Below are 27,966 nucleotides of genomic sequence, written 5' to 3'. Positions count from 1 at the left end.
CAGGTAGTCTGCCCGACCTAGTGCCAAGGAAGCCCAGGTGGGTGCCCTGGGGTTTCCCGGGACAGAGGGAGGGAGGAGGAGCCAGGAGAGGCCAAGTATTGGGAGGAGGCTCTGGAAGGGCTGATCTGGGGACCTGGGTGTCTCTAAGCTTCCAGGTCAAGGGGAAAAGCCTCGCCAGGGCCCCCCTTGCCGGGCCAGTGCAGTGCCCTGCGCAGACTGGGCAAATGGGCTCTGGAGGGTTGGCCCGATAGCCCAGTGGGAGGAGGGAAAGAGGGCCTGGCATTTGTCCCCAGAGGGACAGACCGGGGGATTCACAAAGGCCATCTCTGCACGCACGAGTCAGGGATTTGAGGCCACAGGGAAGGAAGTATTTGCCCTGTAACACAAACCACTGACTGGTTCCACTCCCTCTTCCTGGAGTCTGAGGAGCTAAGGGTGATCACATGGAACACAAGGCGTACTTTATCCGTGTCCAGAGCCAGGGTGCAGTCTCCTCCAGGGGCAGCTTGTTAACAGTGGGGTGGCTCAGGCCTTTGCCCTGATAGAAGGCATGCTGCAGTAGCCCCGGACTTGGCAGCTTAGGAACTGGGTGGTCTGGAACAAATTGCTGATTTTTTCATCTGTGAAATGTGGGTGACAGTATCTTTCAACAGCACACAGACTCCTTGCCTAGGGCCAGGCACAAGGATGGGGCTCAATGGGTGTCCCTTTGCTCCTTTGCCCTTTCTGCCAGGACATTCCTCCTAGGCCTCGCGGTGTCTGATCTGAGGATGGCCGAGCAGCAGGGCCGGGAGCCTGAATGCCCTGTCTGCTGGAACCCCTTCAACAACACGTTCCACACCCCTAAAGTGCTGGACTGTTGTCACTCCTTCTGCGTGGAATGCCTGGCCCACCTCAGCCTGGTGACTCCAGCCCGGCGCCGGTTGCTCTGCCCCCTCTGTCGCCAGCCCACGGTGCTGGCCTCTGGGCAGCCTGTCACGGACTTGCCCACGGATACTGCCGTGCTCACCCTGCTTCGCCTGGAGCCCCACCATGTCATCCTGGAAGGCCACCAGCTCTGTCTCAAGGACCAGCCTAAGAGCCGCTACTTCCTGCGCCAGCCCCGGGTTTACACGCTGGACCTAGGCCCTGAGCCCGGGGGCCAAACTGGGCCCCCCCAGGACGCAGGCCCTTCCCCCAGGTCTCTGCCCATTCCCGTCCCCAGCCACTACTCTCTGAGGGAGTGTTTCCACAACCCTCAGTTCCGGATCTTTGCTTACCTGATGGCTGTCATCCTCAGTGTCACCCTGTTGCTCATCTTCTCCGTCTTTTGGACTAAGCAGTTCCTTTGGGGTGTGGGATGAGCGTTGCTTCTGGACAAGGAACCGAGTCTTTCCTGACTGCTGCTGGGGATGGGGACCGCAGAGCCTCATTTGGGGTTGTCTTCCTTTGTAGTATTGTTCCTTTTTGCAATCCGGGGATCAGTAAGGCCAGGTGTTTGCTTCTGGGAACAGTCCTACTATAATGGGAATATTTGAAACCGAAAAGGCTGGGAAAAGGTGTGAAGAGACCCCTGGGTGTGAGCCATGGGCCAAGAAGGGCAGAGAAGCAGACCTGGCACAAAGAGCTACGTGGCAAGTTGTGCTCAAGGGCTGGACGATGGTATCCGGGAGCTCGACCGGCCCAGAAAGGTGCATTTCTCACTGGAGTTGCTCCCAGCTTGGTTCACATTTGTTTGAGTTATATCTTGCTACAATTTTGGAAAGTGAGCCTCAATTCTGTGAGCAAAGGCGTGTGCCTTCTTTCAGCTTTCTCTTTAGAAGTCTTGCCACCTGCAGTCACGAACTCATGCACTGACTCATTCAACAACCACTTGGCCGATGTGTCAGAACTAGGGGATGGGAAGGATAGGATATCCATGGGTCACAGAGAGCCTCTACCAGCAAGGACGGCATGTTTCCTCAGCTACTTGTACAGGACAACCTCTTGTCGGTGTGTGGCTTCTGGAGTGTCGAGAGTAAAGGTGATGAAAAGAAATCTGCGATTTGGAGAAAAGGTTTTTATTCCTCCGGGTAGGGGCAGAGGCCCTAATTAAGCCTGGATGCTGGACAGAGCTGACTCCCCTGCTCCAGGCAGTTGACCTCAAGAGGTAGGGCAGAAGCCCTGGATAGAGGGCTCCATCCCAGGCCATGCAGACAGAGATGCTAGTTTTCATTTCATGGGACTTAATCCCAGTACCAAGGCAAACTAGATGCGTAGGTGGTTTAACTCTAAATTGCCACCTAGGCAGTATCTAAAACTCTTTCTTCTTCCCCAGTTTTAATATTGTCCAGTGGCCCACAGTTCTGGAACAATCTCAAAGTGGTTAAAACACCATTACAATTATGAAAAGACAACATTTGAGGGGTATTTTGATTTGTGGAATAAACTTTCAGAGTCAGAAACTGAGTTGGTTTTATTTGTTCTAAATAAAGCTTTGTGCTTAACGGAACTAGCTTCTATAAATTAAGGGATCTTTGCGTACAAGGTATTCCAAAATAGCCAAGACCTGTATTTTGTGTTCAGTAAAATCAAATGGTGTTAAGGGCCAAGGTGAAAATTCTCCATTACAAAATGGGAAAGCCACTACATAACCCACGAGGGGACTAGCACCTACCTCTCCATTTGTGCCATCAAAGATAATTGCACTGAAGCTGGGACTCAACCTCTCCCCACTGACTTCATTTCTTTACACGTCCTTGCTCCTTAACCTTGTGGCAGGTAAATTAGGCAGTGATCTCCCATGTTCTCTGAGCCATGAGGAAAGGGACAGGAGCTGGTGGGGGGCGGAAGCCCAGAACGACCGCTCTGCACTGGAGCTTACTGCTCCGAGTGAGGGAAGCCTCATCCCTATTTTACAGATGAAACTGAGGCTCCGCAAGTTTAGCTACCTAGTTCAAGGTCTCCCAGCTAGTAAGTGGTGAAGCCTTTTAGTCAAAATAGCATTACAGCGGCTCTTGCAGTGGCTGATAGACCATCCACATAAGGAAAAATGTAGATCTGAGTTTTTTGGGTAGGGAGGGGTATATTTAACACGAGGGCGTCTTCTATTTTCACACTCAGTAGTTCTAAACTTGGGGCACGCAGAAATGTTTGGAAGCATTTTGCTAGTCCAACGAAGGGGGTGGGTTGTGCTTCTGGCTTTTAGCACTCCGCAGGTCAGGGATGCGAAGACTCGCTGCAACGCTTAAGAAAGTTCTACACAACAAGATATCTACCCCAAGACAGTTTCCTGTCGACACTATAGGTGCTTCATTAGTTCATGAGGCAGAAGTGGTGAAATTACCGTAATTCCCTTTGGCATGAAGTCAGACGCAGAGATGCAGCAACTCATCAAAAGGGAGGTATAAAGGGTAGAGTGGCTAAAATGTGTACCGGAAATAGGCCACGCTGACCAGACTGGTCATTCTGTCCGGCCGGCGGTGCCAATGTACTCAGTAAAGCCCTATGAAAGCTCTTCATAAGGTCACAGAAGACAGGCCAGGCTCCACCACTCACTGATGGGGTAACCTTGAGCAAGTTACTTCTCTGAGCTTCGGCTCTATCAAAGGAGAATAATTCAGAAGATTGGGAGGATTAAATGAGGTGTCTGAACATGCCTGGCACAGTCTGTAGGCAGTAAGTTAGGTCCTTTAAGTGGTGGCTCTGATATTTATCTCACTGTTATTAGGAAATGCTACATTTGGTTTATGCTACATTTGGTTTATGCTCCTCAGCTATTTCCTTACAATATTTCCAATGCACAAATGTGTATTCCACAAGGTAACTGTTTTGCCAAAGGCTTACGTGAAAATGTGCTCACCCAACTGCTACCTCTACATCTCTTGGAACAACCAAAAAAAAAAAAAAAAGTTTAATGGAACTAATAGTAAAATTCAAATTTGAAAAACGAAAAACCTTTGTTAACACGCTATACCCAAATTGCATGCTAAAACACTAACGTTCACTATTAGTTCATTCATGCATACTACAAAAGAAGTAACCAAGAATTATTTTTCGTGGCCAACTACGGAGGAAACTAGAGCCCATTAATACTTAAATAATAGTGAAATGCCAAGTGCCCAAGAGGGGGTAGAGCTGGTAATTCAGAAGCTTAACAGGTACTCAAAAGATGCAACTATCTGGTTATAATTAAAATTAGATGAAACAGAATATTTAGCTATATCATCACACACTCACAGTTTGCCAAGGAGAGTCAGACAAAGCCACTGTCAAGCTCTCTGGAACTGCAAATGAAAGTGTTTTCAACATTTAAGGAAAAGCCATCATATAAGCCCTTCTCAAATGCCTTTCTTCTTCCGAATTCCTGTATTTTGTGAGAATGGACCGTGTCCTCCCAGTGCTCAGTGGCTGGACATCTGGGATGGACAGAGGTGAAGGTAACCACTGCAGGACCAAGGAGCACAAATGACAGAGTCCAGACACGCCTCACCGCTAGTCTGGCCCACAGTCCAACAGTCTCTACGAAAAACTATAAGGAGACTGGAACTGGAATAAGCCATATTTAATATCATCCGTTGTATCTCAAACCAAAAACAACAAAAAAGGGGGGGGGGCTTCTATGGACCGATGGCTGCGATTCAGAAAATGCTTAACGATACAAAATAAGTTTTTAAAGGACAGTTTTTATGACAGAATTTTACTCTGTAGCAAGTGTGTAATAAAGAAAAAAAAGAAAAGGTTTATGTTCAGGAATGCCCACTAGGGTTTTTTCCAGTCACCTGGACACACAGGGTGCGTCCTCTAACCAACACAGAGGAGGTGGCACAACACAGACTTCACGTTTGCGTCCTACAAATTTCACTGCATCTTGACACGACGGCCTAGCTTTGGGCTGACACGAAGGATGCCAAACTTCAGAGCAAAATGGAGGATTATTTTCTGACCGGGCCAATGTTCAGTTCTGAGCTTCCTGCTGCAGTGAGCATTCCATTCGAACTCAACAGGAAGAGGTAAAATCTTCTTTGCTGCATCGCCCTGAGCACAGCTGTGGTCTACCTCTTCATCTCCCTTCTCAAGGTAGAGGAAAGGTTCCCACTGTCAGGCATCGGTTAACCAGTGTGTGGTGAGAAGTGCCTCTTAAGTTGAGGGCTTCCAGACTACAGGCCAGCCACCTTGCTCTGTGGGTCACATGTAGTCCTGAAGCATGTACCATGTAATGGAAAGCCAAGTTTCAAAATTAAAAATGGAGCCAGTCACAATCCTGAGTGCTGTGAAGGAGGCAACAAGGCATTCAAACAAAAGATTAACAAAAACAATGTCTACGCAGTCCATGGCAGGGCTTGAAGATGAAAATTAAAATTTCAACTATGAAATGGGTTCATCAACACCCAGAGGCTTGGCTGCCTACCTGGAGTGGAGGGAGGCCCGGAGATCCAATTCTTTAGAGGGTCTACACACGATAACTGGCAAAAAACGTGATAGGACAAAAAATATCAATCCCTTTCTTTTGAAAATGGTTCTTAAGGGAGAGCTTGAGGTTAGAGTCCTTTTTCCACGGTCCTGCCTATTCAGCCATCCAGAGCTTGAAGGTCCTGTCATAAGAGCAAGTGGCTATGAGCTGCCCATCAGAAGAAATGTCTAGGCCCATCACTTTGCCTTCATGGCCAGCCAAAGTCTTCAGTGGGGACCAGCCTGGGTGTGTCCAGATCTTGGCTGTGTTGTCGTAAGCACCAGTAAGCAAGAAATTCCCATGGATAGCTTTAAGAGAAAAGGGGAGCTGCTTGAGGAATTCACATATCAAAAGAGCAAAGAAAATAAAAGCACAAAAATCTGCTAGAACACATGATTTTGAAAAAGAAGGGATTTCCCCATTTAGAAAAGTCCAACATTCTCATCTACATTCCTATAAGGCCTCCAGGAAAAAGGGACTACAAGCAGACTTAGGGAAACAAGTAACATTATTAAGTTCTTCTGGCTCTTTCCCTGACAATCTGTTCACAGTAATATTAAGGATTCAGTGCTTACAACTTTCATGGAAAAAAAAAAATGACTCAAAGCATTTATGAAAGTCTTCTTTACTTCCTGAAACAAGAAGCAAGCTGTGCCAGAGCTGTGTCTGAAAATACGCTACGGCGAAGGAAATTAGAATTTGCTCCTTCTTCACGAGGGGCCAAATCCTCTCCTGTCACACTTCCGAGTGAAGCCAAAGCCTAGCCTGCATTCCGTGAAATGCAATCTGTCTGTCCTGTGAACGGGGAAACCGGGAGGAAAACTTACGCTCAAACTTGACACCAGTCACTAAGTTCTGATGGGCGGGGATGGTATAGACACAGCGCCGCTGCCGGAGGTCCCACACTTTGCAGGTGTTGTCACCGCTGCCGGTTGCAATGTGGTAGCTGTGGATCAGGTGTAGTATCGAAGTCAGAAACAAAGATACATTCTGACCAATAACCCTCCCCACCCGTCATTCAATGAGTTTATTTTACCCATTGGGGGAGAAATTTATTCCATAGATTTCCTTCAGGTGGCCTTCTAGGAACATGATACACCGTCCTGTGCGCAGGTCCCAAACACGACCAAATGCATCCAGTCCCCTGACAAAAGAATTTATAAATGAACACTCTGAATCCATTTCTCCGTGGAAGCAAGCATACATAAGAGGCGAACCACTGAGCTGCCCCTGGCTATGTGGAAGAGGGCTTACCCAGTGCCAGCCAAAGAGCCATCCTGATGGAAGGCGATGTCATACACGCCCATGCTGTGGCCTTCCTGATGCAGGATCTCCTCTTGAGCCTCTAAATCCCATAAGCGCCATGAGCGGTCATAGCTACAAAAAAAATTAATTAGAAATTAACTAGCAGATATTCAGTTCCTACAATGTGTTACAAACACTTGTAACTTAAATTATGCTTCTGAAACTACTTGTACAACCGTATTAACAAGAAATTCTTTTCTGGTATAAACAATACCTCAACAACTAAGCATATCTGTCTTGAGTGCTAACTGGGAAACCACGGACTTCCTAGTAACTTACTTCAGTGGCTATTTTAAGAATACAATTTCCTAAGAATGGCCCAGCAAAGGCTGTTGCCTTCTTTCTTTCTCAGTTCAACTGTTAAGTTTTTTTATTCACTGACTATTTGTTGGGCCTTCAACTGATGCTGGAGAGACAAAGAACAATAAGCAAATAGATCAATGCAACAGATGAGAAAGTATAGGAAGAGACCTACACAATTTTGGTCAAAGATATTCAAATGAGACCATTAACACCATTTCAATAGGGAAAACAAAGTCTCTTTAATAAATGCAACTAGAGGGGCACCTGGATGGCTCAGCTGGTGGAGCACGTGACTCAGTCTCAGGGTCATGAGTTCAAGACCACATTGGGGTAGAGATTACTTAAACAAACGTAAAAAGCAAAAAACGAAAAACACCTTAAACAACAAAAATATGTTCGTATAAAGCACTATATGAGAATGTTCATAAAACCTTTATTCTGAGTGATCCAAACCTGGAAAAAGCCCAAATGTCCTTCAGTAAGACAAGGGATAAGTAAACTGTGGCAGAGTCACACAACTGAATACTCCTCAGCAATAAAAAGAAACTTCTGGGGCAGCTGGATGGCTCAGTCGGTTAAGCATCCGACTTCAGCTCAGGTCATGATCTAGCAGTTTGTGGGTTCGAGCCCCGCATTGGGCTCTGTGCTGGCAGCTCAGAGCCTGGAGCCTGCTTCAGATTCTGTGTCTCCCTCTCTCTGCCCGTCCCCTATTAATGCTGTCTCTGGTCTCTGTCTCTCTTTCAAAAATAAATAAACATTAAAAAAAAAAAAATTAAAAAAAAAAAAAAAGGAAACACGCAACATAAATGAATCTTAAAAACATTATACTGACTAAAAGAAGCCAGCCACAAAAGAATAAAAAGTATGAACAGACAGAATTAATTTACAGCGATAGAAATCAGATCAGTGGTTGCTCTGGAAGCGGGGAGTCCATTAGGAAGGGACATGAAGGAACTTTCTAGGGTGATGGAAATATTCTATTAAAAGGAATGTGGGTTACATGAGTGCATGAAAATAAGTCCATTCTATTACATGTAAATTACATCTCAATTAAAAAGTTCTTTAACACATTCTGCCCTCAATGAACTTACAGAACCAGAAAAGGAAACCAATTTGCACTCTTTTAACAAAGATTTTATTATCTTTTTTCTGAAAAAATTTTAATGTTTATTTTAGAGACAGGAAGAGAGTGCTTGTGTGCACAAGCCAGAGAGAGGAAGAGAGAGAGGGAGACACAGAATCCAAAGCAGGATCCAGGCTCGGAGCTGCCAGCACAGAGCCCGACGCAGGGCTCACAAACTGTGACATCATGACCTGAGCTGAAGTCGGATGCTTAACCGACTAAGCCACCCAGACGGCTCTAAAGATTTTATTTTTAAGTAATCTTTGCACCCAACATGGGCCTTGAACTTATAAATCAGGGATCAAGAGTCACATGTTCTACTGCCTGAGCCAGCCAAGTACTCCAGAAAGGGAGACTGATTTGTAAGCAGAGAGATTACAATACAACGTGTGGCAGAAATGAAACAAAACAAAACATTGGTAAAGAGAATATGGGGCACCTAAATGGCTCAGCTGGTTGAGCGTCCAACTCGATTTTGGCTTAGGTCATGACGCCAGGGTCATGGGATTGGGCCCCGCATCGGGCTCCACGATGAGCATGGAGCCTGCTTTAGATTCTCTCTGCCCCTCCCCGACTCCCTTAAAAAAGAAAAAAAGTGAAAGTTCTAGTTTCCTGGCAATTAGTGACTGAAATTTCTGATTAACTGCAATTTAAAAGCAAATACACTTGGGGGCACCTGGGTGGCTCAGTTGGTTAAGCACCCAACTTCGGCTCAGGTCATGATCTTGAGGTTTATGGGTTTGAGCCCTGTGTCAGGCTCTGTGCTGACAGCTCAGAGCCTGAAGCCCACTTAGAGTTCGGGATGTCTCTCTCTCTCTCTCTCTCTCTCTCTGCCCCTACCCTGCTCCTGCTATGTCTCTCTCTCTCTCTCTCTAAAATAAACAAACATTAAAAAAAAAAACTAAAGAAAAAAACAAAAGCAAATACACTTGGTAATAACTTTATAATACTCTTTTCGGATTTTGAGTCATTGCAGTCCAAGAAAATCCTACTTGAAGATTTCTGTTCTTAAAATTTACTTGGCAGTTAGTCGTAAAGGTTAACAACATGCCATGGGCCTGTATGAACAGAACAGGATGGCTTACCAAGTGGTGCCCAAGAAACGTCCTGATGGATGCCACATTACACGGGCCACACGTACTGTATGGCCTTCAATATCTGCCACTGGTTCATCACTGAAAAAGAAACAAATACAAGTGAGTGAGCTATTTTATAGTCATAAATGTTCATTGAATTTGTTAACTGTTGTGACCGATGTACCCATTCTGTATGATTTAAGAGACTATGTAACTAAACTCATAATTTATTAAAAATGCAAGGCTTTTTTTTTTTTTAATTTAAAGAACAATTTATGTTACTTTCCCAAGTTTTAAAAGATTTGGGACTATTTCACGTGCTTACAAGGCAAAACTGCCCAAAGTATTTTGATAACTATCTATCTTTCTATATCTCAATTCACTGTGATAATCAACTCTTTAATTTTTAAATGTTTATTTGTTTTTGAGAGAGACACACAGTGAAAGAGGAGGGGCAGAGAGCCTGATGCGGGGCTCCAACTCACGAACTGTGAGATCGTGACCTGAGCTTAAGTCAGACGCCCAACCAACTGAGCCACCCAGGTGCCCCGATAATCAACTCTTAATGCTGTTCTCATTTACGATTAGAGAAAAATAAAAGATAATTCAGCCTGGCAAGCAAAATAGTCTCCTTACACCAAAGGAGTGTTAAGATTCTAGAAAGAAAACATACTTTGATGGAGATATGAAGCTACAGAAATCAAACAGTTTTGGTGCAAGTGGATTACAGATAAATTTTCCTCAAACTTTAGCTTGTTGAAGGATCCACATGAAAAAAGGAACTCCTAAATAGACGCTTAGTTTCGTTTTGGTAACCATTAAATTCTCCTCCCCAGTAATCACAGAAAAAAAGTTCTGAAACACCAGTGAAAGGAAATAAACACAAACCCTAAGGAGGGCAATTAAAAAGGGAACTTTGCCAATGTGCATACATAGAGCTAATCAAAGCCCTAGGGGAACAAATATTGCTAAGTGATATGAAGCCAATTAAAACTTGCTCCGCTCAGAAGACAGACCCTATCTGGCAAAGGATGGAGAAACTAATTAGCCCTCTACAGAAACCTGGAATTAAAGTCTCATGTGCTTTCCCAAAGAAAAAAAAAAAAAAACTAAGCAACTGAATTCAGATTTCTTTTAGCCAGCAAAGTGTTTTCAAAAATTTTTTGGAATACAACCATCATAAACATGTTAAAAACAACAACAACATCAACTGTTATAACGGGAGAATACAGGCTAGGCAAAGGAGGAAGCAGTTGGGAGGAGACATCAGTTCCTCGGCAAGACTGTCAGACAGAACTTTACTTTCCTCTCCCCTGTGCCCATCTGCTAGGAACCAATGTGCTGCCAAGAATATTATCTTTAGTCAATCTACCAAATGGTGCATTTCTCCAATGTCAATGTATTGCATAGGAGGTGTAAATATATCTTTCCAGAATAACTGGAGTGGGAAAACAATGGCCACTATGTTAGAGGCAAAAATCGAGGTCCAAAGTTAACAAATAAGAAAAACCGGATCCAACTCCTTTGGTGAGAACAGGTCTAAGAAAGAAATCCTACATTCCACATTCACACCAAGCTCCCTGGACTCTCAAGATCATCTCTGGAGTTAAATGCCAGATTTTCAGGTCCCAAGGACCAACCAAGCAATTATTTACCTTAGTGACTGCAGTATCGACAGAACAGTAATATTTACCTGTCAAGGCTCCAAAGCTTCACAGAACCATCAGCAGCACAAGACGCCAGATTGACATCTTTCTGGTCCAAGGAGACAGTGGATTTTGGATGGAATACAATTGCTCCTACGTTTGTGTTATGGCCTGAAGGGGTGTAAGAGATGAAAGTTAAAGGGTCCCCACTCGTTTTTTGTTTTTTTTTAATTTATTCCCCTCCCTTCCCAGAAGTGGGTCCCTACTCCTTATAATTTATGTGTGAAAACAGACTATGATGAGTAACACAGACAAGTATTAGAGAACATGTGGACAGGTAAGAGTAGTAGGGTGACTACTCAACTATTAAAAAAAAAAACTGTTTTAACTTAAATCAATATTTAAATTACAAGGGTGCCTGGGTGGCTCAGTTGGTTGAGCGTCTGACTCTTGGTTTCAGCTCAGGTCATGATCTCAGTTTCTTGAGTTTGAACCCTGTTATGGGCTCTGCACTGGCAGAATGGAGCCTGCTTGGGATTCTGTCTTCCTCCCTCTCTGCCCTTCCCCCACTCATGCTCTTTCTCAAAATAAAAGATAAACTTAAAAAAAAAACCAAAACATTTAAATTACATTAAAAAAAGCAAAACAAAGGGGCACCTGGGTGGCTCAGTCGGTCAAGTGTCCAACTCTTGATTTCAGCTCAGGTCATGATCTCAGGGTTTCCTGAGTTCGAGCCCCATATCGGGCTCCATGCTGACAATGCAGAGCCTGCTTCAGATTCTCTCTGCTCCCTCACCCTCACACTGCCTCTCTCTCAAAATAAATAAAATAAAAAAGGTGCAAAACACAAACAACCTTTATTTATTTGGTCTAGAGACTGTACAATGCCAGAGTGGGGTTGTACACGAGAGAATAGTGGTTTGTGTATAAGGTCATTATGTTCCCACCTTGTGGTCAGAGAAAACCAAACCCTGTCAATTCAAATCAAAAATTAATCTTGTGTACACTGGGTCTGAGTGTCAGGCAGGGTATTAGTTTCACTGTCTGAAGAGGGTTCACGCTGGGAAAACGAGTGACATACAAACAAGATTCTAACTCACCTCGGAGAGTGTGAAGGAGGTTGCAATCGGGAACAGACCAGAGCTTGCAAAGCCCACTCCTATCAAATACAAAGGAAAGCATCTCAGCCAGGGTTGGTCTGGGAAGGAAAAGGTACCTTGGTAACATTCCTAAAGCACAATCTCTTCTCACCCCCAAAAAACTTTACAGTGGCACACAGAAAAAGAAAGCTTATCATTTGATGGTTTACAGAAGAAAGCTATATGCACGTCTTACGCAACCCGAGGCCTCTACAGGACTGTAGTTAATATAGTACAAGCTATTGTCCTCAACGTCTAGAGTGATCGGTGAGGAAAGATAGGACAAATTAAACTATCCAACAGTAATATTAATAATCATACTAACTCCTTAAATATGAAGAGCACTTTACTACTTACAAAGTCCCTAAAATTTTTTAAAGACTTTATTTCAGAAAATTTCCAACAAATTACTTTTATTCCTATCATCTCAGTGATGCTTATAACAGTCCTGTGAGGTACATAATGCGGGAATGATCATTTCTACTTCTAAGGAAGGTAGCGGAGGCTTGGAGAGGCGGGGGGATTTGTGTAGGTCCTTCGCTTTCTCCTGAACCAGGCTCAATTTCTATCTAGTCAAGTAGTTCCTGTGCATGCAAAATAAGGAAGTTTCTCTTCTCACTTGATGGCCATGTCCAGGAAAATAACTGAATCACTAAATAGAACAACAAAATTATCACATCCTAAGGGCTTTCTGCATATGTGGCAATAACTAGAAAACAACAACAACAAACAGTAATTCGTGTTTACTGAGTCCTTAACACATAAGGCGCACTATTAAGGTAAAATGGTTTACAACATTATCTCATCCTCCTTTACACATAAGGCAACTGAAGCTTACAGAGTACCTTGCCTGGGCTATCTAACTTAAAAAGAAAAGCTCCACTGAGGTGTGGATACCGGTCAGTCTATAAATCCACTATTTATCTGCTCCAAAACGCTAGCATCAAGAGCATGACTGGTGTGTCATGGATCTCTGGTGTCCCTTGTGAACAGGCAGAAGTATTATACCCAGACTATCTTGTATAATATAAGGGGAAAGTACTGGCATCTCTAGTTTGGTACGATCATGAGAAGCAGAGGAAAAGGACACAGAAATGAGCACCTAAGAAAAAGGCTGATCCCCCACCCCCCCGAACCTATCCTCCATTTAGGAAAAAATATCACGGTAAAACGGGACTTACCAACAAGCTGTGGCCAGCATTTTGGAATTAGGACTAAAGTGGCAGTAGGAGATAGGCCGATCATCCCCAATCTGACTGCAGAAATTATTCAAAGACTTAAAAAAAAAAAAAGACAAACAGTAATCATTAATAGGCTGATCCAAGAGTTTTTTGGCTTTTCCACAATAAAAAAAACAACTTTCTGGTTTTAGCCACCCTCCCACCCCCACAAGATTCTTTTACACTTTTGTTGTTAGGAGATACTTATGTTAACGAATGGAGTTAAGGCTCACCTGGAACTCACATGTGTCTTTTACACTAGCAGTATCACTAGTTTCTGTGTCAGCTCAACACACCCAGGAAAACCATAGAGAGAGCTAAAGTACAGCTTTGACATATTCAAGGGGAACTGAAGTGTAGACCCACAGGCTTCTGTTAAGTCCTAATTACAGCAGGTTCCTGCCGCCTTAACTGCCATAGTTGCCTGTACCTTCCAAGAGGCAGACCAAAGTAGGAAATCTAATGTGTAGTTAAGAGCCCTTAATATATTAGACAATCACTGAGAGCATCTTACCCGGAGAGATTTGTGCAGCTCTTGCATCTGGGAGGTCCTCGTTGTCTCTGGAATCTCTTTATGGAGACGGGCCTCTTCTAAGCGTTTCATTGCCCTGTGACACAGAAACATTACTGTGAACAGACAGACTGGAAACGAAGGTCCACACAAGTATTCCTACCATCAGTTTCATTTAAGAACCACCAGTCTTTATAAAACAGATCATCACTGCTTAAGAGAAAACAAGAAAAAATATGCTTCTTTCTCCTTCTAGAGGCTCTCTGTACCTTGGCAGCGAATAATTAGCAATCCACAGTCTAGCAACCTTCAGGCTGTTTGGTCCTTCATGGTACCAGGTTTGTTGATACTGAAATTTAAATTAAGAGCAAAAATGTTAAGTCTGAAGCATCCTGCTCCTCATAGCTGTCAGTTCTCTATTGTAACTGTCTAGAAAATAGGTGAATTAGTTCAGTCATAGGATGAAACCAGGCGTGTGTGCTTTTTACTGCGTGTGTGTGTGTTTTAAAGTAGGCTCCATGCCCAATGTGGGGCTTGAACTCACAAACCTGAGATCAAGAGTCATATGCTCCACCGACTGAACCAGCCAGGTGCCCCTCTACCGTGTTTTTATGAACTCTTATTGGATGGCTTCCGGTTCCTTGTTAGAAGTTACACTAGGAATGCTATGGGTTTTTCCATGTGTTGAAACCTACCTACCTTCATTTATACCCACACAGGAACCACAAACTATGGTCAACAACTATTCCTGAATGGTAGAATCCTCAAAACTTCCCTCCCCTCTAGCAAAGCAAACCCTGAAAACAGAAAATGAGAGAACTAACCCCTCATTTCCTTCATTTTATTACTGTGACGCCAAAGACATATTTTACCTCTTCTTTGGACTTCTTAGATTTCTCATCATCTTTTTTGGTCTTTTTTAAGGCATCAGTACCAACCACTGAGAGGATATTTCTTAACCTGTAACAAAAAAGATCAGAATTTAAGTGGAGTTGAGATAAAGCTAGGAAAAATGTATCTAAGAAGAGAGAAAGCTTGCCCTACTCTCTCCATTTAAGGCAACATTAAGAGTCATATCATGCCTAAACTTCCAGCATGCTTTTTCTTTTTTTAAGTTTATTCATTTTTTTAGTAATCTCTAGATCCAATGTGAGACTCGAACTCACGACCCCAAGAACCAAGAGTCACATGCTCTACCAAATGAGCCACCCAGGCATCCCTCTAGTGTGATTTCTTTCACTCGGTCTTCTTCATTTAGAGGTTGCTTAAATTGGACTATAAGCAATTACTGTTTTCAGTTTAGAGTCAACGAGCCCCAACACTGCTACCACTTGGTCTGTGAAGACAGCCAACCTTTGCTCCATGCCACAAATATGCTGGATTACGCACTGAGGTGCTAAGTGTACAAAAACGACTAAGTAGCAGTTCTTCATTCCAAGTAGCATAATCCTGGGGGTTGGGAACGGGGGCGGAGAAGGGAGAAGGTGGATGGACAGAAAGTAACAGGGAACCACAATACGCTATAGTAAGTATTGACAGTGGTAAGTGCTGGGCACTGAGGGGAAACAAAAGAAATACCTAACCTAGGCTTGAAGGGAAAATCAGGGATGGTTTCAGAGAGGTGTTCCCTACACTGAGTCCTCAATTAGTAAGGTCGACAGGTCAAGAATGGGAAAGGACAACTGAAGCTGAGGGTTCAACAAATGCAAAGGTCTGGAGATAGCAAAACATGTTGAACTTGGAATCACAAATAGTTCAGTATGGCTGGAGCACCGAGTGCCAGAAAAGGGCTGGTGAAAGCTAGGGCTACAAACAGAAGTAGGGGGCAGGTCACAAAGACCTCCTCATGCCATGGTAAAGACGGTTTACCTTTGAGAAAGATCCCTGGGGAGGTAGAGAGAATGGATTGAAGAGGGAATAATAAAGGCAGGGAAATCAGTCTACTATTTAGGAATCCCCGGAGTCTTAATGGTGGTCTGAATTAAGACAGAGGCAGTAGGGACTCGAGACATTCACCTAAGGGTCGCCATAGTAAGACTTTGCTGTTGGTTGGAAGATAAACAAACAACACTAAAAGTATACCCTTTGTAAATGCTATTGAGAGAGTAACGTTCTATGAGAGGTAATAAAGAAGGGGCTTACTTTATAAGGGGTCAGGTGATAAAAGTCTTCTTTGAGAAGGTGGCACTTATGCTGAAACCAAAAGAATAAAAAGGCTTTAAAAGGCAAGAGAGGGGAGGGGTGCCTGGGTGGCTCAGTTGGTTAAGCATCCAACTTTGGCTCAGGTCCTGATCTCATGGTTTGCGGTTCGAGCCCGACGTCGGGGTCTGTGCTGACAGCTCAGAGCCTGGAGCCTGCTTCAGATTCTGTGTCTCCCTCTCTCTCTGCCCCTCAATGCTCCCACTCTGTCTCTCTCAAAAGTGAACAAACATTTAAAAAAAAAAAAAAAGGCAAAAAGAAAAATTAAGCGGAAAAACAGAAAAAGAGTTTGAGTATTCCAGGAAGACCCTTAAGGCTACTAAGTCTATTAAATTGAGGAAGAGAGGCACAAAAGATTAAAGAGTATGATCCACAGTTTTTTTACTCCATGTTGTTGTTTTTAATGTTTATTTATTTTGAGTGAGACAGAGTGAGAGAGACAGAGGAAAGACGGGGAGAGAGAGGGAGTGTGGGGAGAGAGAGGGAGAGGGAGAAATGTCTCAAGCAGGCTCCACGCTCAGTCAGGAGCCTGATGTAGGGCTCGATCCCATGACCCTGGGATCATGACCTGAGATGAAATCAAGAGTCAGACGCTTAACTAAGCCACACAAGCACCCCTACTCTATGTTTAATAAGAAGACACTGTTGGATTTTAAGCAAGCAATACCACAAGTCTGGGACTATTACAATCATCTAGGTGTGAAAGCAATGAAGGTAGAGAAAAGAGGAGGTACATTTGGGCACAAATCTAGAACAGACTAGATTTTGCTGACGGATTACAAAGGAGGTAAGGCAACTGAAAACTGTGAATGGTAATGTTATTTAAAAGGAGAATAAGACAAGGGAGGGAAACAGATGAGTTTGATTTATACATGTCCAGTTTGAAGTACCTACAGAATATCTAGGCTACAAATAGGGATCTGGGAGTCCTCAGAATATACGTGGTAAACAACGCCACGGGAGTGGATCTCATCGCCCAGGATGAGTGTAGAATCAAGACAAAGAACTGCAGTATATAAAGGTTAGGCAGGGAAAAAAAGAGGCTTAGAAGAATTAGCCAGAGAAATCGGAGAAAAATTAGGATTTGGTTTATGAAAGGGAGTGTTTCAAAGAGGGAGTAGCTGACAGTGTACCAGGGCTATTCTCAGTAAAGATAAATTAGTGACCTTAATAAAGAGCAATTTCAATGTGGCAGTGGTCGGTTTGCTGATGAATAAATGAGGGGTAAGGGCCCAAAGAAAGTAAATGCAGTAAGTGAGGAGTAGCTGAGCCTCAAGGAAAAGGGGATCGGGGGGGAGGGGCAGGCTGTCACCCATGCTTCCGAGGAGCTCATCATACCCAGGGCTCATGGCTCAGTTCTCCTAGTACCAGGGGTAGGCAAGCGGTGGCACAGAGCACCTCCTCCAACACTGTGTTCTGGTAGAGAAAGCACTGACTGGTCCCCTCCCCAAGTTCCACTCTTCTGAAGTACCGTTTGCACCCCTCCCCCACTAGGACAACCAGCCCCCTCCCATCTGGGAGCTGCCTTTTCTGTCTGTCCTTTAGCCCTTCCTGGCCCCCAGCTACCTGCCCAGAGCTGCCCCCTCTTCTCCGTTCCTCCTACCTTGTGGCCAGCCAGCCTGGTTTTGTAATATACTAGGTTGGTACACAGTGTTGTTTTTTTTTTTCCCCTTGTTATTTTAAACAGGCCCAACATTATTGGTTCTATTTAATGGACACGAGATAATGGGAGAGGTTTAGTGACTAAATGCACAGACCATGCAAACCAGGAAAAAAAAAATGATGAAAGGGAGAGATGAGACAGTGGACAGAAAGACAAGGGAGGTCCTCATAACTGTGTATGACTAGCCTGTCACTAAGAGACTCTGTGACCTTAAAATCATAAGAGGAACATCATCTGAAGAATAACCTTTCAATAATAACCAAAAAGTACTTATCGTTATGTTTTACGTCACTGGCAAAGAAAGCGTGTTGTCTAAATGTTCCAAGTTCGACAACAAATATTTACCCAACTCATAATTCCATACTGGGGAAGGGGGGTTCGTATATTAACACCCTATTCATAGTTTAGAAAAAAAAAAAATTAGTAATGAGTAAAAAACTGGCCTACTTAGATCATGGGCTAAACTATATAAAAACAACTGAGTAACATATTTTATTAACATTACCTAAGACGTTCTATTAAAGTTTTACTACAAATATCAACTAAAATTGGAAAGTAGAACCTTGTGATTAAAGATGAGGGTAAAAATTTAGAAAGGGCACACCTTTCTCTTCTTTCAGCCGGACCCTCTCCAAAGAGTGTGATGGGCTCCCCCAAGGCTCTAAGGCAAGCCTTGACCTCTGAGTCATCAGTGGAAACATTGATTTGCCGGGCTCGCTTTCTTCTCTCAAACTCGGCTAATACTTCAGCCTGTCGTTCACTGATGTGCTCTTCAATTTCAAACACCTCTCCTATAAAAAGAACAGGCAACATCGACATAATCACCAGATCTTCTTCAAATAGGGGAAAAAATAAATGTCTTATAATTGGAGTCTGTGTATACCTCTAGGAACTAATCTAGTACATAAATTCATAGTTTACTGTTTCTCAGTTTATTAGATTGTGTCAAACACAAAAAACTAAACGGCACAGCTTTAAAAGGCAGGAAAATTGGAGGGGCCTGGGTGGTCAGTCGGTTGAGTTGTCTGACTCTTGATTGTGGCTCAGGTCATGATCCCGGGGTTGTGGGATCAAGCCCTATGTCGGGCACCACACTGAGTGTGGAGCCTGCTTGGGATTCTTTCTTTCCCTCCTTCCCTCTGACCCCTCCCCTGCTCGCACACTCACTCTCTCTCTCAAAAATAAAAAGTAAAAACAATCTGTACATCACAGTTTCATTTATGAAAAAAATCACAAATTTTTACAGCTTTATTAAATTATTGAAAAACCCAGTTAATAAGGATTACATTTTCTTTTTTTTTTTTTTTTATTTTTTTTTTAATGTTTATTTATCTTTGAGACAGAGAGAGACAGAGCATGAATGGGGAGGGGCAGAGAGAGAGGGAAACACAGAATCTGAAACAGGCTCCAGGCTCTGAGCTGTCAGCATAGAGCCCGACGTGGGGCTCGAACTCACGGACTGTGAGATCATGACCTGAGCCGAAGTCGGACGTTTAACCGACCAAGCCACCCAGGTGCCCCAAGGATTACATTTTCTACTTCACACATTTCTAGTTTCATTTCTTTCAAAATAAAAATAACTATTAGTTTTGTGACTTAGAACAGATTTCATTGAGTGCGAAAACTGGAGAACTAAAAGGAGAGAATGGTACAAACCACAGTAGCTTCAAATCAATGCCAGAACTATGTTAGATCTTCAGAAGACAAATGGAATCAATTTCAATCCAAACACATACTTATTAGGGGTGTATGGGTCAGTTAAGCTTGCAACTCAGGTTTACTTTCTGCTTAGGTTTATGAGTTTGAGTCCCACATCGGGCTCTGTGCTGAACAGGGCCCCACCCACTCGAGTTCTCTCTCTCAAAATAAATAAACTTCAATATACACTGAATAAATTCCTGGTAAAATTACTAACAAGTGAATGGAAGAAAAACTGTATAAAAGGTTTTAAGAAAAAGTCTCTCTGGATGTTGCTAACTGGGGTAGGCAAAGGATGGCCTTACAAAGATGCGAATTTAATTGAGAATTTTTTGACATTATAAAACAGATAATGAGGGACTCACAATTTGCATCTTACCAGAGGTTATGTTAATATTTCCTGCTTCAATTCCAGCTTTAAGTCCTTCTTTTCCCAAAATCCCAGACTCTCCTTTGGCCAGACGCTCCCTCTCCTTCTCTTCCAAACTTCCGTAATAGATATGTGGTTTCTTCACAACAGGAGCAACTAAGTCATCAGGTGCCTTAGTTTTGGTTGCCTGCTAAATCAAAGACCTGGATTAACTTAAGGCTCAGTCTTAGCAATTCACTAGGCTTCCCCCAAAGGACGTAGCTTCAATCCTATTTCCTCCCCAAAGGACAAGCTGGACACCAGTTAAGGTATCTTCACTGATTGGGTGGGGCGCGCGGGGGGGGGGGGGGTCTCTTAATCACTTAAGTTCTGCAGATAGGAAGAGGCTGGAAAAACTAGTGAATTACTTTTGGTAATTTTTCTATCAAAGGTTTGCCTTGGCACATGTTTACATCATTCGGTGGCAATCTCTTCTTGGGTTTTATGAAACACCCGAGGCTTCGGCTCATCACAGGGGAAAGAAAGGATAACAAATAACCAACGCAATTATTAAGGGGGAACAAGTTAGTTACCGGCCTACACATTTCAAACGTTTTCAGTCGTAAGGCAACAGACATGAAGCTGGAAGGCCTTATTACAATTAAGAAGTCTGACACAGACATACATCTGGGCCACAACACTACTCCCTTTCAGAGCTCCGTTTTTGGACCAGTCGGAAGAGGTATTTACCGTTAGGGGCTGTAGTGAGAGATGCAAATCAACTAAAACACAGGCAAGCACTCAGAGACCAGGAAAACACGGCTGCGCTAAGGCAGGACCGAGTCTCGCAGCCTTTCACCCCAGTCCTCCACCGCCTTAGCCCGTTCCCGAGCGGCCCAACCCCCAAGAACACCCTCCCAGCCCCCTTCGCGCTTCTTGCCGGAGTGAGCTGACATCCGTACCGTGGAGGAGGCTCGTGAGGAAGCCATGCTGAGCTCTGGAGCCGCGAAACCCCAGCCGAAGCCGAGATCTGCGTTTCAGACCGTCCACCGCGCGCCCAGCAAAGCGGAAGTACGTCACAGACCGGAAGTGGGCCGAGGGCCGACGCAGCGTCCTGGGTGACGGGTAGCATGATGGGAATCGTAGTAGGCGAGAGTCGTGGCGCCAATCGAAGAGCCTCTAAGGAAAGCGGGAGGAGGACGAGGTTCTGCAGGAGGGAGGTCCAGAGCAGTCTGGGAAGTGTAGTCCAGTGAGCTTAGCAGGAGACTCGCGGTGGGCGCCGGGGTTCCGGGAAGAGGCTGAGCTGGGTTGAAAAGAGGTAGGTGCGTCGAGTCGCGCGGCCCTGGGCTGAACTCCGGTAGCAAATGGAGGGCTTCCGAGGCCGGTTGTCGCTCTTGGCCCTAATAAGAGGGGCTTCACGCCTCCTGAGCGGAGGGCCATGTTGCCATGGACACCCTCTCCCTGGACTCGTGAGTGCCGCTCTGGAGCTGCGGAGGGAGTGCTGTTCTCCGCTGTGGGGACGTTGTCCCAGGGCCTTCCTCTGAGTTGGGTGAATTTTTGGTGTATTTGATCAGTGGCGACAGATTAGGCTCAAAGAGCCCTCTAGCGCCAAAGTAAAAATAAAAACCCGGAGGAGGAGGTACGGCCTGCTTTTGTTGAAGTTTGTATTCAGCCCGGTCTTTGTGTCTGACTCCGAGTGAGATGATGCCCACGAAAGCGTCAGGTAAACTGAGCCCGGGCAACTCTGCGTGGCCCTGGGTTCCGCTGGGTGCTGGGACATCGGAGATAACAAGGCAAAGGTTTTGCCCCCGTGTTGGGGGTGGACATGCTTAAACTATTGGTGTTTCTTGAGCTGGACAGCTCGCCCTCCCCTTCCCCAAGGGCAATTACAATAATAATAGCTATTGTTTATTGAGTGTTTACTAAATGCCAAGTCACGTTCTAGGAACTTGCTGTGCATTACGTCGTTCAATCTATGCAACAACAGAGTACAGAAACCTGAGGAAACTAAGGGCCAGTGAAAGATGAAACTAATTGTCCAAGATCAGTGGCGGGTGGCATTAGAATCTCGCCCCCTGCCCTTTGGCCTGCTGAGGGAGCGCTTTTGCCCGTTACTCTGTACTGCCTCCTAGTGGCGAGCTTTTCACAGTTTGCAGAAAAGTGAAGAAAACCTGCAGCAGGGTTTTTCTTCCTTTTAAATATTCTTTCCTCCCTTATTCCCCCCTTGGAACTTTGGCTTCCTCTACCATTTGTTTACATTGAAATCAAGATAGTATTTGATTTCATACAAAGCAATTTTGAAATGTAATGTGCCAGCCGGTTCTGTTCCAAGCTTCCAGGGAGGATACATTTCTTCCTTCGTATACTTCAGAGTCTCTAGCTACTTCCTAGATAGATGTGATAATAATTTATATCTGTACGTACTCTTTGAAAGTAAGCTCCACACCCAACATGGGGTTTGAACTCATGACCCTGAGATTAAGACTATGTATGCACTACCTACCGACTGAGCCAGACAGACGCCCCTGTAATTGTACATACTCTAAAGGAGCTTTCACTGACATCATTCTCATTTAATTTTCACCATGTAGTTTTTATAGGAGGCTGACATTTATTAACCAAACTGAACAGCCTCAACTTCATTTTTAATATAGAGCTAATTTTGTCAGCTTCAGAGGGTTTCTGTGTTAAAATAAAAGTCCAAAGAAGGGGAGTGGAAAAGCGTAGCACAGCGTTCAAGAAAAGTTCGTTTCGTCTAATTGGGGTGTCTTAGTTTATTCAACAACACATTTACTGACTGGTTATTATAGATTCACACTACTTGGGGCAATGGAGACTATAAAGATGTTGCCCTCAACAGGTTGTGAACTCAGTTGGGGAGTTTCACTGTCTTTAAGGAAATTGTTTTTTGTTAGCATAAGCATCACCTTGGGTTTTCAGAGTGTTCTTTTGAGCCTCTTGGCGTACTTGTTCTCTCTGCCTGGAATGCCCTTCCTTACCCTCCTTTCTCTGGCTGCCCTTCGCAAGTCAGCTTAGAGATCTCCTCCAGGAAGTCTTCCACATCCCTGTCTGCCCCACACTCTGCCCAGACTGGATTGGGTGCCTGTGTGGTGCCATCGTGTTATCCTCATCATCTTATTAGAGTATGTTGCAATTTTCTGTTTACGTGTTTGTTTTCCCCACAGACTGCGACTATGCCTTTCAACTCTGTAGCCGGAGCACAAGAAGTGTTTGTTTAATGAATGACCTGTCCATTTAGGACCTATTTAGACCCTGAGGATAACCCTGTGAATTGTGAGTTATATGGAGTTTGCCTAAAATTTAGTAAACTGATTTCAGTATTCAGGAAATCTCTTACAGATTCACAGATCTCTTACAGTTCTCGCACAGAGCTGAACAACTTTAACGGCCGTGTACTCTCCCACTAACTATACCGAATTAAGATGTGATCATTTATTTATTTAATTTATTTTTAAGATGTGATATTTTAACTTTATTCTCTAAGGTGGAATGTTTTTTTAAATGTGACTGGAGCATAAGATTAAGGCGATTATTACCTAGAATTCTCTTTTATAGGCAGCTTGCTCTTTTTTTTTTCCTTGAAAACTGTTTTTTTTGGAATTGCGGAGTTACAGATCTCCATCATGTAATAATCATGACATCAAAGTGTCTGTGTGAACCCAAATGAGTCTTTTGTATCACTGTTCATTTAGCATGCATGCGGACAAATTGATCTTGTATTTGTAGCTGAGGTTTTTCCCCTCCAGTTTTTCCTCCTCTGCTATTTCTAATAGCTGACGGTTCACTGGGTCTGGCCCTTGGGGTTGATCTCATTATGCTGCGGCGAAAACCAACCCGCCTGGAGCTGAAGCTTGATGACATCGAGGAGTTTGAGAGCATTCGAAAGGACCTGGAGGTAAGAATACAACTTTTGAACCCTTAGGGATATTTAAAACAATAGCTCTTAACTTTTGAACTCCAGACGCTTAGACCAATAGCTTATTTGAAACCTCTATTTGGATGCTTTACAGGCATCTCAGACTTAATGTGTTAGTTTCCTGTGGCTTGCTATAACAAATTACCACAAAATTGGTGGTTTAAAACAACAGAAATCTATTTTTTTACCATTCTGTAGGCCAGAAATCTGAAATCAGTGTGAGTGGTCCCAAATCAAGGTGTCAGCAGGACCCATGCTCCCTCCAGAGGCTCTGGAGGAGAATCCGTTCCTTGACTCTCAGCTTCTGGTAGCCACTGGTATTCCTTGACTTGTGGCTACATCACTTCAATCTCTGTGTCCACGATCACATTGTTTTCTCTTGTTCTGTCTCTGAAATCTCCCTTGGCCCTCTCTTACAAAGATACATGTGATGGCGTTTAGGGCCCACCCAGATAATTCAGGATAATGTCTCCATTTCAAGATCCTTATCACATCTGCAAAGACCCTTTTCCCATGTAAGGCAACATTTAGAGGTTCAGGGATTAGGACCTAAGAGCTTTGGAGGTCACCGTTCAGCCTACTGAACTGAACACGTTAGAACAAAAAACCTCTTGATTTTTTTCCTCAAGGCGGTTCCACCTCAGTGTTCCCTTGTGGGTATCTATATAGATGCTCGAGCCAGAAATCTAGGAGTCACTCCTGAGTTCTAGCTTTTCCTTACCCTTTATTTTTTCCCTGTGCGTCTCCACGGTTACAACCCCAGTCCAAGTAACCATCATCTTTCTCTGTACAATCTCAGTTGCGTCTTAAATGGTCTTCCTACTTGCATTTTAGTTTCGTTAATCCATTCTCCATCAGGTTTCTAGAATGATCTTTAAAAATTTTCAGATCGTGTCATTCCCCTGCTTAAAACTACTCATGGTTTCCTGCACATAGAATAAAATCTCAGTTCCTTACCATGGCCTACAAGATTTGGTATGTTCTGGCCCCTCGGGTTTTACCTCCTGCCATTCTTTGCTTTGGTCTCTGTACCCCAGGCACACTGGCTTTCTTCCATTTCCTTGAATATGCCAAGCTATTTTATCACTCGTGGCCTTTGCCCATGTTATTTTCCTCTCCCCCTTTCTTCATGTCTGTTTAAATGTCACTTTCTCAGTCTGAGATGCTGCTTCTGACCTATCCCAAGTTAAGGGTGTCATTCCCATCATGCTGTCACCATCTCATTAGGGTCTCTCAAAGCACTCTATTCTTTTACTTTACAGCATTTGTTATAATTTACAGTGATTTGCTTATTGTAAAAGCATTTATATTAGGAGCCTTGATTGTAGAAATCATGTCTGTCTGCTTCACTGTTGAGTTCCCAGCGTCTGGTATGATGGTAGGAACTCTGTATGTTTTGTTTTGTTTTGTTTTGTTTTGTTTTGTTTTGTTTTTAAGTAGGCTCCACGTGGGGCTTAAACTCATGCCCCTGAGATCAGGACCTAAGTTGAGATCAAGAGTCAGACACTTAACCGACTGAGCCACTCAGGTGCCCCTCAGTATGTATTTTTAAGTGTAGCTTATTCCCTAGTATTAGATGTCCATTGATAAGACTTAAATTCTTTAGTAACCCTCAGAATAACTCCTTGACTCCTTAGGATGGTGTACAAGGCCCTTTGTGGCGTAGTCCTTGCTCATCTCTCCACTTTATCTTCCACTGACAAGTTATCTTTAATCTCAGTGCCTCTGCACACTCAGTTCTCTTTCCCTGAAATGCCCTTTCAGTATGGTTTAAACTTCAGCTGGAATGAGTCTCATAAAGTGTTGGCATACTGAACTTTGACTCTGCAGAATCAGCTCACTATTGAGTCAGTCTTTCTACTAAAGGCAATTATCCAGTGAGTTTGACCTGTTTTAGAGCAACTTAGGAATAGTTTTGCCTTAAACTAAACTTAAATGAAACCTATAGAAACTGGTATTTCATTTGTTACTGAAATTAGTTTAATTACATTTTGATGACTCTGGATTCTGAAACAGTCAGCAGTTATTCATGGTGGGAAGCCTTTTAAATGATTTCATTCCATTTGGACATTCTGTTTCTCATGGCTTATAAAATGATAGTATCCTTTGCCTTTTAACCTGTTTTCACTAAGGTATTTGGGGTGAACTTTGTAATGTTACTTATTGGTAATGTAGACTAACTAGAGAGTAACTCGGAAAGGTCATTTTATATACACACATACATATATATGTATAAAGTAACATCTTATTCAGTGTACTTCTATGATCTTGGCACTTACATGCGGAGTTCATTAGTAAGTGGTGAATAATAGTGGGGATTCCAGTGGCTAGAGTAGTCACTCTCCTAATGCACACTGGATAAAACGTTTGTTCATGCTCTCAGGGGATGTTATTATCTAATACCATCTTTATAGTTAGGTAGTAGTAGTTATGGGATCAGGGTTAGTCTGTCTTTGAAAATGATCAAACTGAGGGGCACCTGGCTGGCTTAGTCGGTGGAGCATGCAACTTTTGATCTCGAGGTTGTGAGTTCAAGCCCCACGTTGGGTGTAGGGATTACTTAAAAAATAAAAAAAAAAAGTGACCAAACCAAGACATGGACTTGAATTCTGCAGTCACTTGTGATGTAAGAGCCAACCCTTTTACCTGAAAACGAAATGAAACCTTGAAACACAGGCCTTTTGATAAGATAGCACAAAACCTTGTATTCCTGTGTTACATTTAATCTCATGGTGTTAGGGAAACTGTTAATTTCTGGTGGCTATTGCTTTACCACTTAATTTTTCCATCTGTTCTCTTGAATAATACATTTACTGAAACACCCTTCTCTCCCTCTTGTCTACCAACTCTTTTTTTTTTTTCTTGTTTTATTGAGGAGTAACATACATCACTGTGTAAGTTTAAGACGTAGAGGATGATGGTGTGATTGACAGATATTGTGAAATGATGACCACAGTACGTTCAGCTAACATCCATCTTCTCATTATTATTTATCTTTCTAATTGCAGCTTCCTGCTCTGAAGCTGTACCACTGCACACCCAATTCTTCCTTCTTTGTGTCTCTTTGGTAGTGTGGACTTTCCTCTGTCATAGCCATGATCACCCTGTGTTGTCACTGTCTGTTTACCTGTTTCCCAGTTAGACTGTGACATCCTGGAGGGTAGGGGTTATATCTTTTATCACTATATCCCTGTATCCCCCTTGTACCCTTATTATCCATTTAAACCTAGGATTTCAGCTTATTATTCCATAGACCTTAACCCTAGACTTTACCGTATGCCTAGTGCATGGTAGGTGCTAAATGTTTGGTAATGGAAAGAATGTTGCCTAAATCCTAAAACTTTTATACTTTCAGAACCGTAAGAAACAAAAGGAAGAAGTGGATGTCGTAGGAATCAGTGATGGAGAAGGTGCCATTGGGCTCAGCAGTGACCCCAAGAACCGGGAACAAATGATTAATGATCGAATTGGTTATAAACCCCAACCCAAGCCCAACAATCGTTCATCTCAATTTGGAAGTTTTGAATTTTAGAGGCAGATTATCTTGCATGCCAGAGCCCTGGAATGGAGTAAAATGATGGCAGAAGTACAAATAAGGTTTAGAGAATTGAGTGCTTGAAGTCAAGCAGAATGTTTTACTCCTGCAGAGAAATACTTCTGCATGAGATAACTAATGCTTACCTTTCACTCTTAAGTGGAAATCCAAACTCTAGTTTATCTCTGGAAAATTTGACTCTATAAAACTTGTCTGACTTTTGTTTTTAAAAATAAATCTATTTTTGGAAAAGTGTGCAACACCCTTAATGAAGTACAAGAATAGTACTGTTAACCTCAGGACTTTGAAAGGTAATTGCTCCAAGAGGTGACATCATTCTTCCCACCTTTACTGAGTGTCTAAACACAGGACACTTGCAGTCACGGACTCATTCAACTTGTCTCTTCAGCAAGTATTTATTGAGTTTCTGTTATGTGCCAGGACCATTTTAGGCATTTAGTAACATCAGTGAGCAAAATCCAAGATCTCTGCCCTTGTGGAGATTAGATTCTAGTGATTTTGTATAAATGTGATCAAGCTGTGGGTTTCCAGAATCTGTTTACAGAATGGCTTTGTAGCTAGTGTGGGCATAATTTGGAGGGGGACAGGCAGTGGAGGGAAATATGATAATAGGAATGCTAACAATATTCCCATCATTCCAATTTGCCATCCTTTTCCAACTTGCCTAAGAATTTTTGCCACCAGGAGCTAATCTGAGAGGGTAATTTAGAATCGGAGGGGAGGAGGGGTGCCTGGCTGGCTCAGGAGCATGTGACTCCATCTCGGGGTTGTGAGTTCAAGCCCCACATTGGGTGTAGAGATTACTAAAAAAAAAAAAAAAAAAAAAAAAAA

The 27,966-nt window shown here is 43.4% G+C and overlaps 3 protein-coding genes across 6 annotated transcripts; 2 read left to right on the top strand and 1 right to left on the bottom strand.

Moving 5' to 3' along the window:
- Positions 1 to 770: 770 nt before the first annotated feature.
- Positions 771 to 1,363, top strand: RNF183 (ring finger protein 183). The gene has a single exon (XM_042964556.1). The coding sequence runs from the start codon at positions 771 to 773 to the stop codon at positions 1,341 to 1,343; it is 573 nt and encodes a 190-aa protein (XP_042820490.1). The 3' UTR covers positions 1,344 to 1,363.
- A 3,278-nt stretch (positions 1,364 to 4,641) lies between these two features.
- On the bottom strand, positions 4,642 to 20,707 carry PRPF4 (pre-mRNA processing factor 4). Of its 3 annotated transcripts, none has more exons than XM_007094312.3 (14): positions 20,605 to 20,707; positions 19,673 to 19,850; positions 18,200 to 18,386; positions 14,606 to 14,693; positions 14,003 to 14,082; positions 13,737 to 13,830; positions 13,184 to 13,278; positions 11,964 to 12,022; positions 10,911 to 11,034; positions 9,227 to 9,316; positions 6,665 to 6,787; positions 6,447 to 6,554; positions 6,238 to 6,356; positions 4,642 to 5,718 (listed from the first exon to the last, which is right to left on the bottom strand). In XM_007094312.3, the coding sequence occupies exons 1-14, from the start codon at positions 20,629 to 20,631 to the stop codon at positions 5,525 to 5,527; spliced, it is 1,566 nt and encodes a 521-aa protein (XP_007094374.1). In that variant the 5' UTR covers positions 20,632 to 20,707; the 3' UTR covers positions 4,642 to 5,524. The 3 variants fall into 3 exon arrangements, with proteins under 3 accessions (XP_007094374.1, XP_042820427.1, XP_042820428.1); XM_042964493.1 differs by having other exon boundaries at positions 19,673 to 19,853; positions 20,605 to 20,705; XM_042964494.1 differs by lacking the exons at positions 13,737 to 13,830; positions 14,003 to 14,082; positions 14,606 to 14,693; ... (1 more) ...; positions 19,673 to 19,850; positions 20,605 to 20,707 and having other exon boundaries at positions 11,964 to 12,061; positions 13,184 to 13,268.
- Positions 20,708 to 20,811: 104 nt separating this feature from the next.
- Positions 20,812 to 27,401, top strand: CDC26 (cell division cycle 26). Of its 2 annotated transcripts, none has more exons than XM_007094306.3 (4): positions 20,812 to 20,960; positions 22,828 to 22,936; positions 23,437 to 23,558; positions 26,935 to 27,401. In XM_007094306.3, the coding sequence occupies exons 2-4, from the start codon at positions 22,885 to 22,887 to the stop codon at positions 27,109 to 27,111; spliced, it is 351 nt and encodes a 116-aa protein (XP_007094368.1). In that variant the 5' UTR covers positions 20,812 to 20,960; positions 22,828 to 22,884; the 3' UTR covers positions 27,112 to 27,401. The 2 variants fall into 2 exon arrangements, with proteins under 2 accessions (XP_007094368.1, XP_007094369.1); XM_007094307.3 differs by lacking the exon at positions 20,812 to 20,960 and adding an exon at positions 21,000 to 21,365.
- Positions 27,402 to 27,966: the final 565 nt, after the last annotated feature.

Source organism: Panthera tigris, chromosome D4 (assembly GCF_018350195.1).
Source record: "Panthera tigris isolate Pti1 chromosome D4, P.tigris_Pti1_mat1.1, whole genome shotgun sequence".
Taxonomy (NCBI): Eukaryota; Metazoa; Chordata; class Mammalia; order Carnivora; family Felidae; genus Panthera; species Panthera tigris.
The sequence above is the reverse complement of the archived record's forward strand: the minus strand, read 5'-3'. Positions and strand labels throughout refer to the sequence as shown.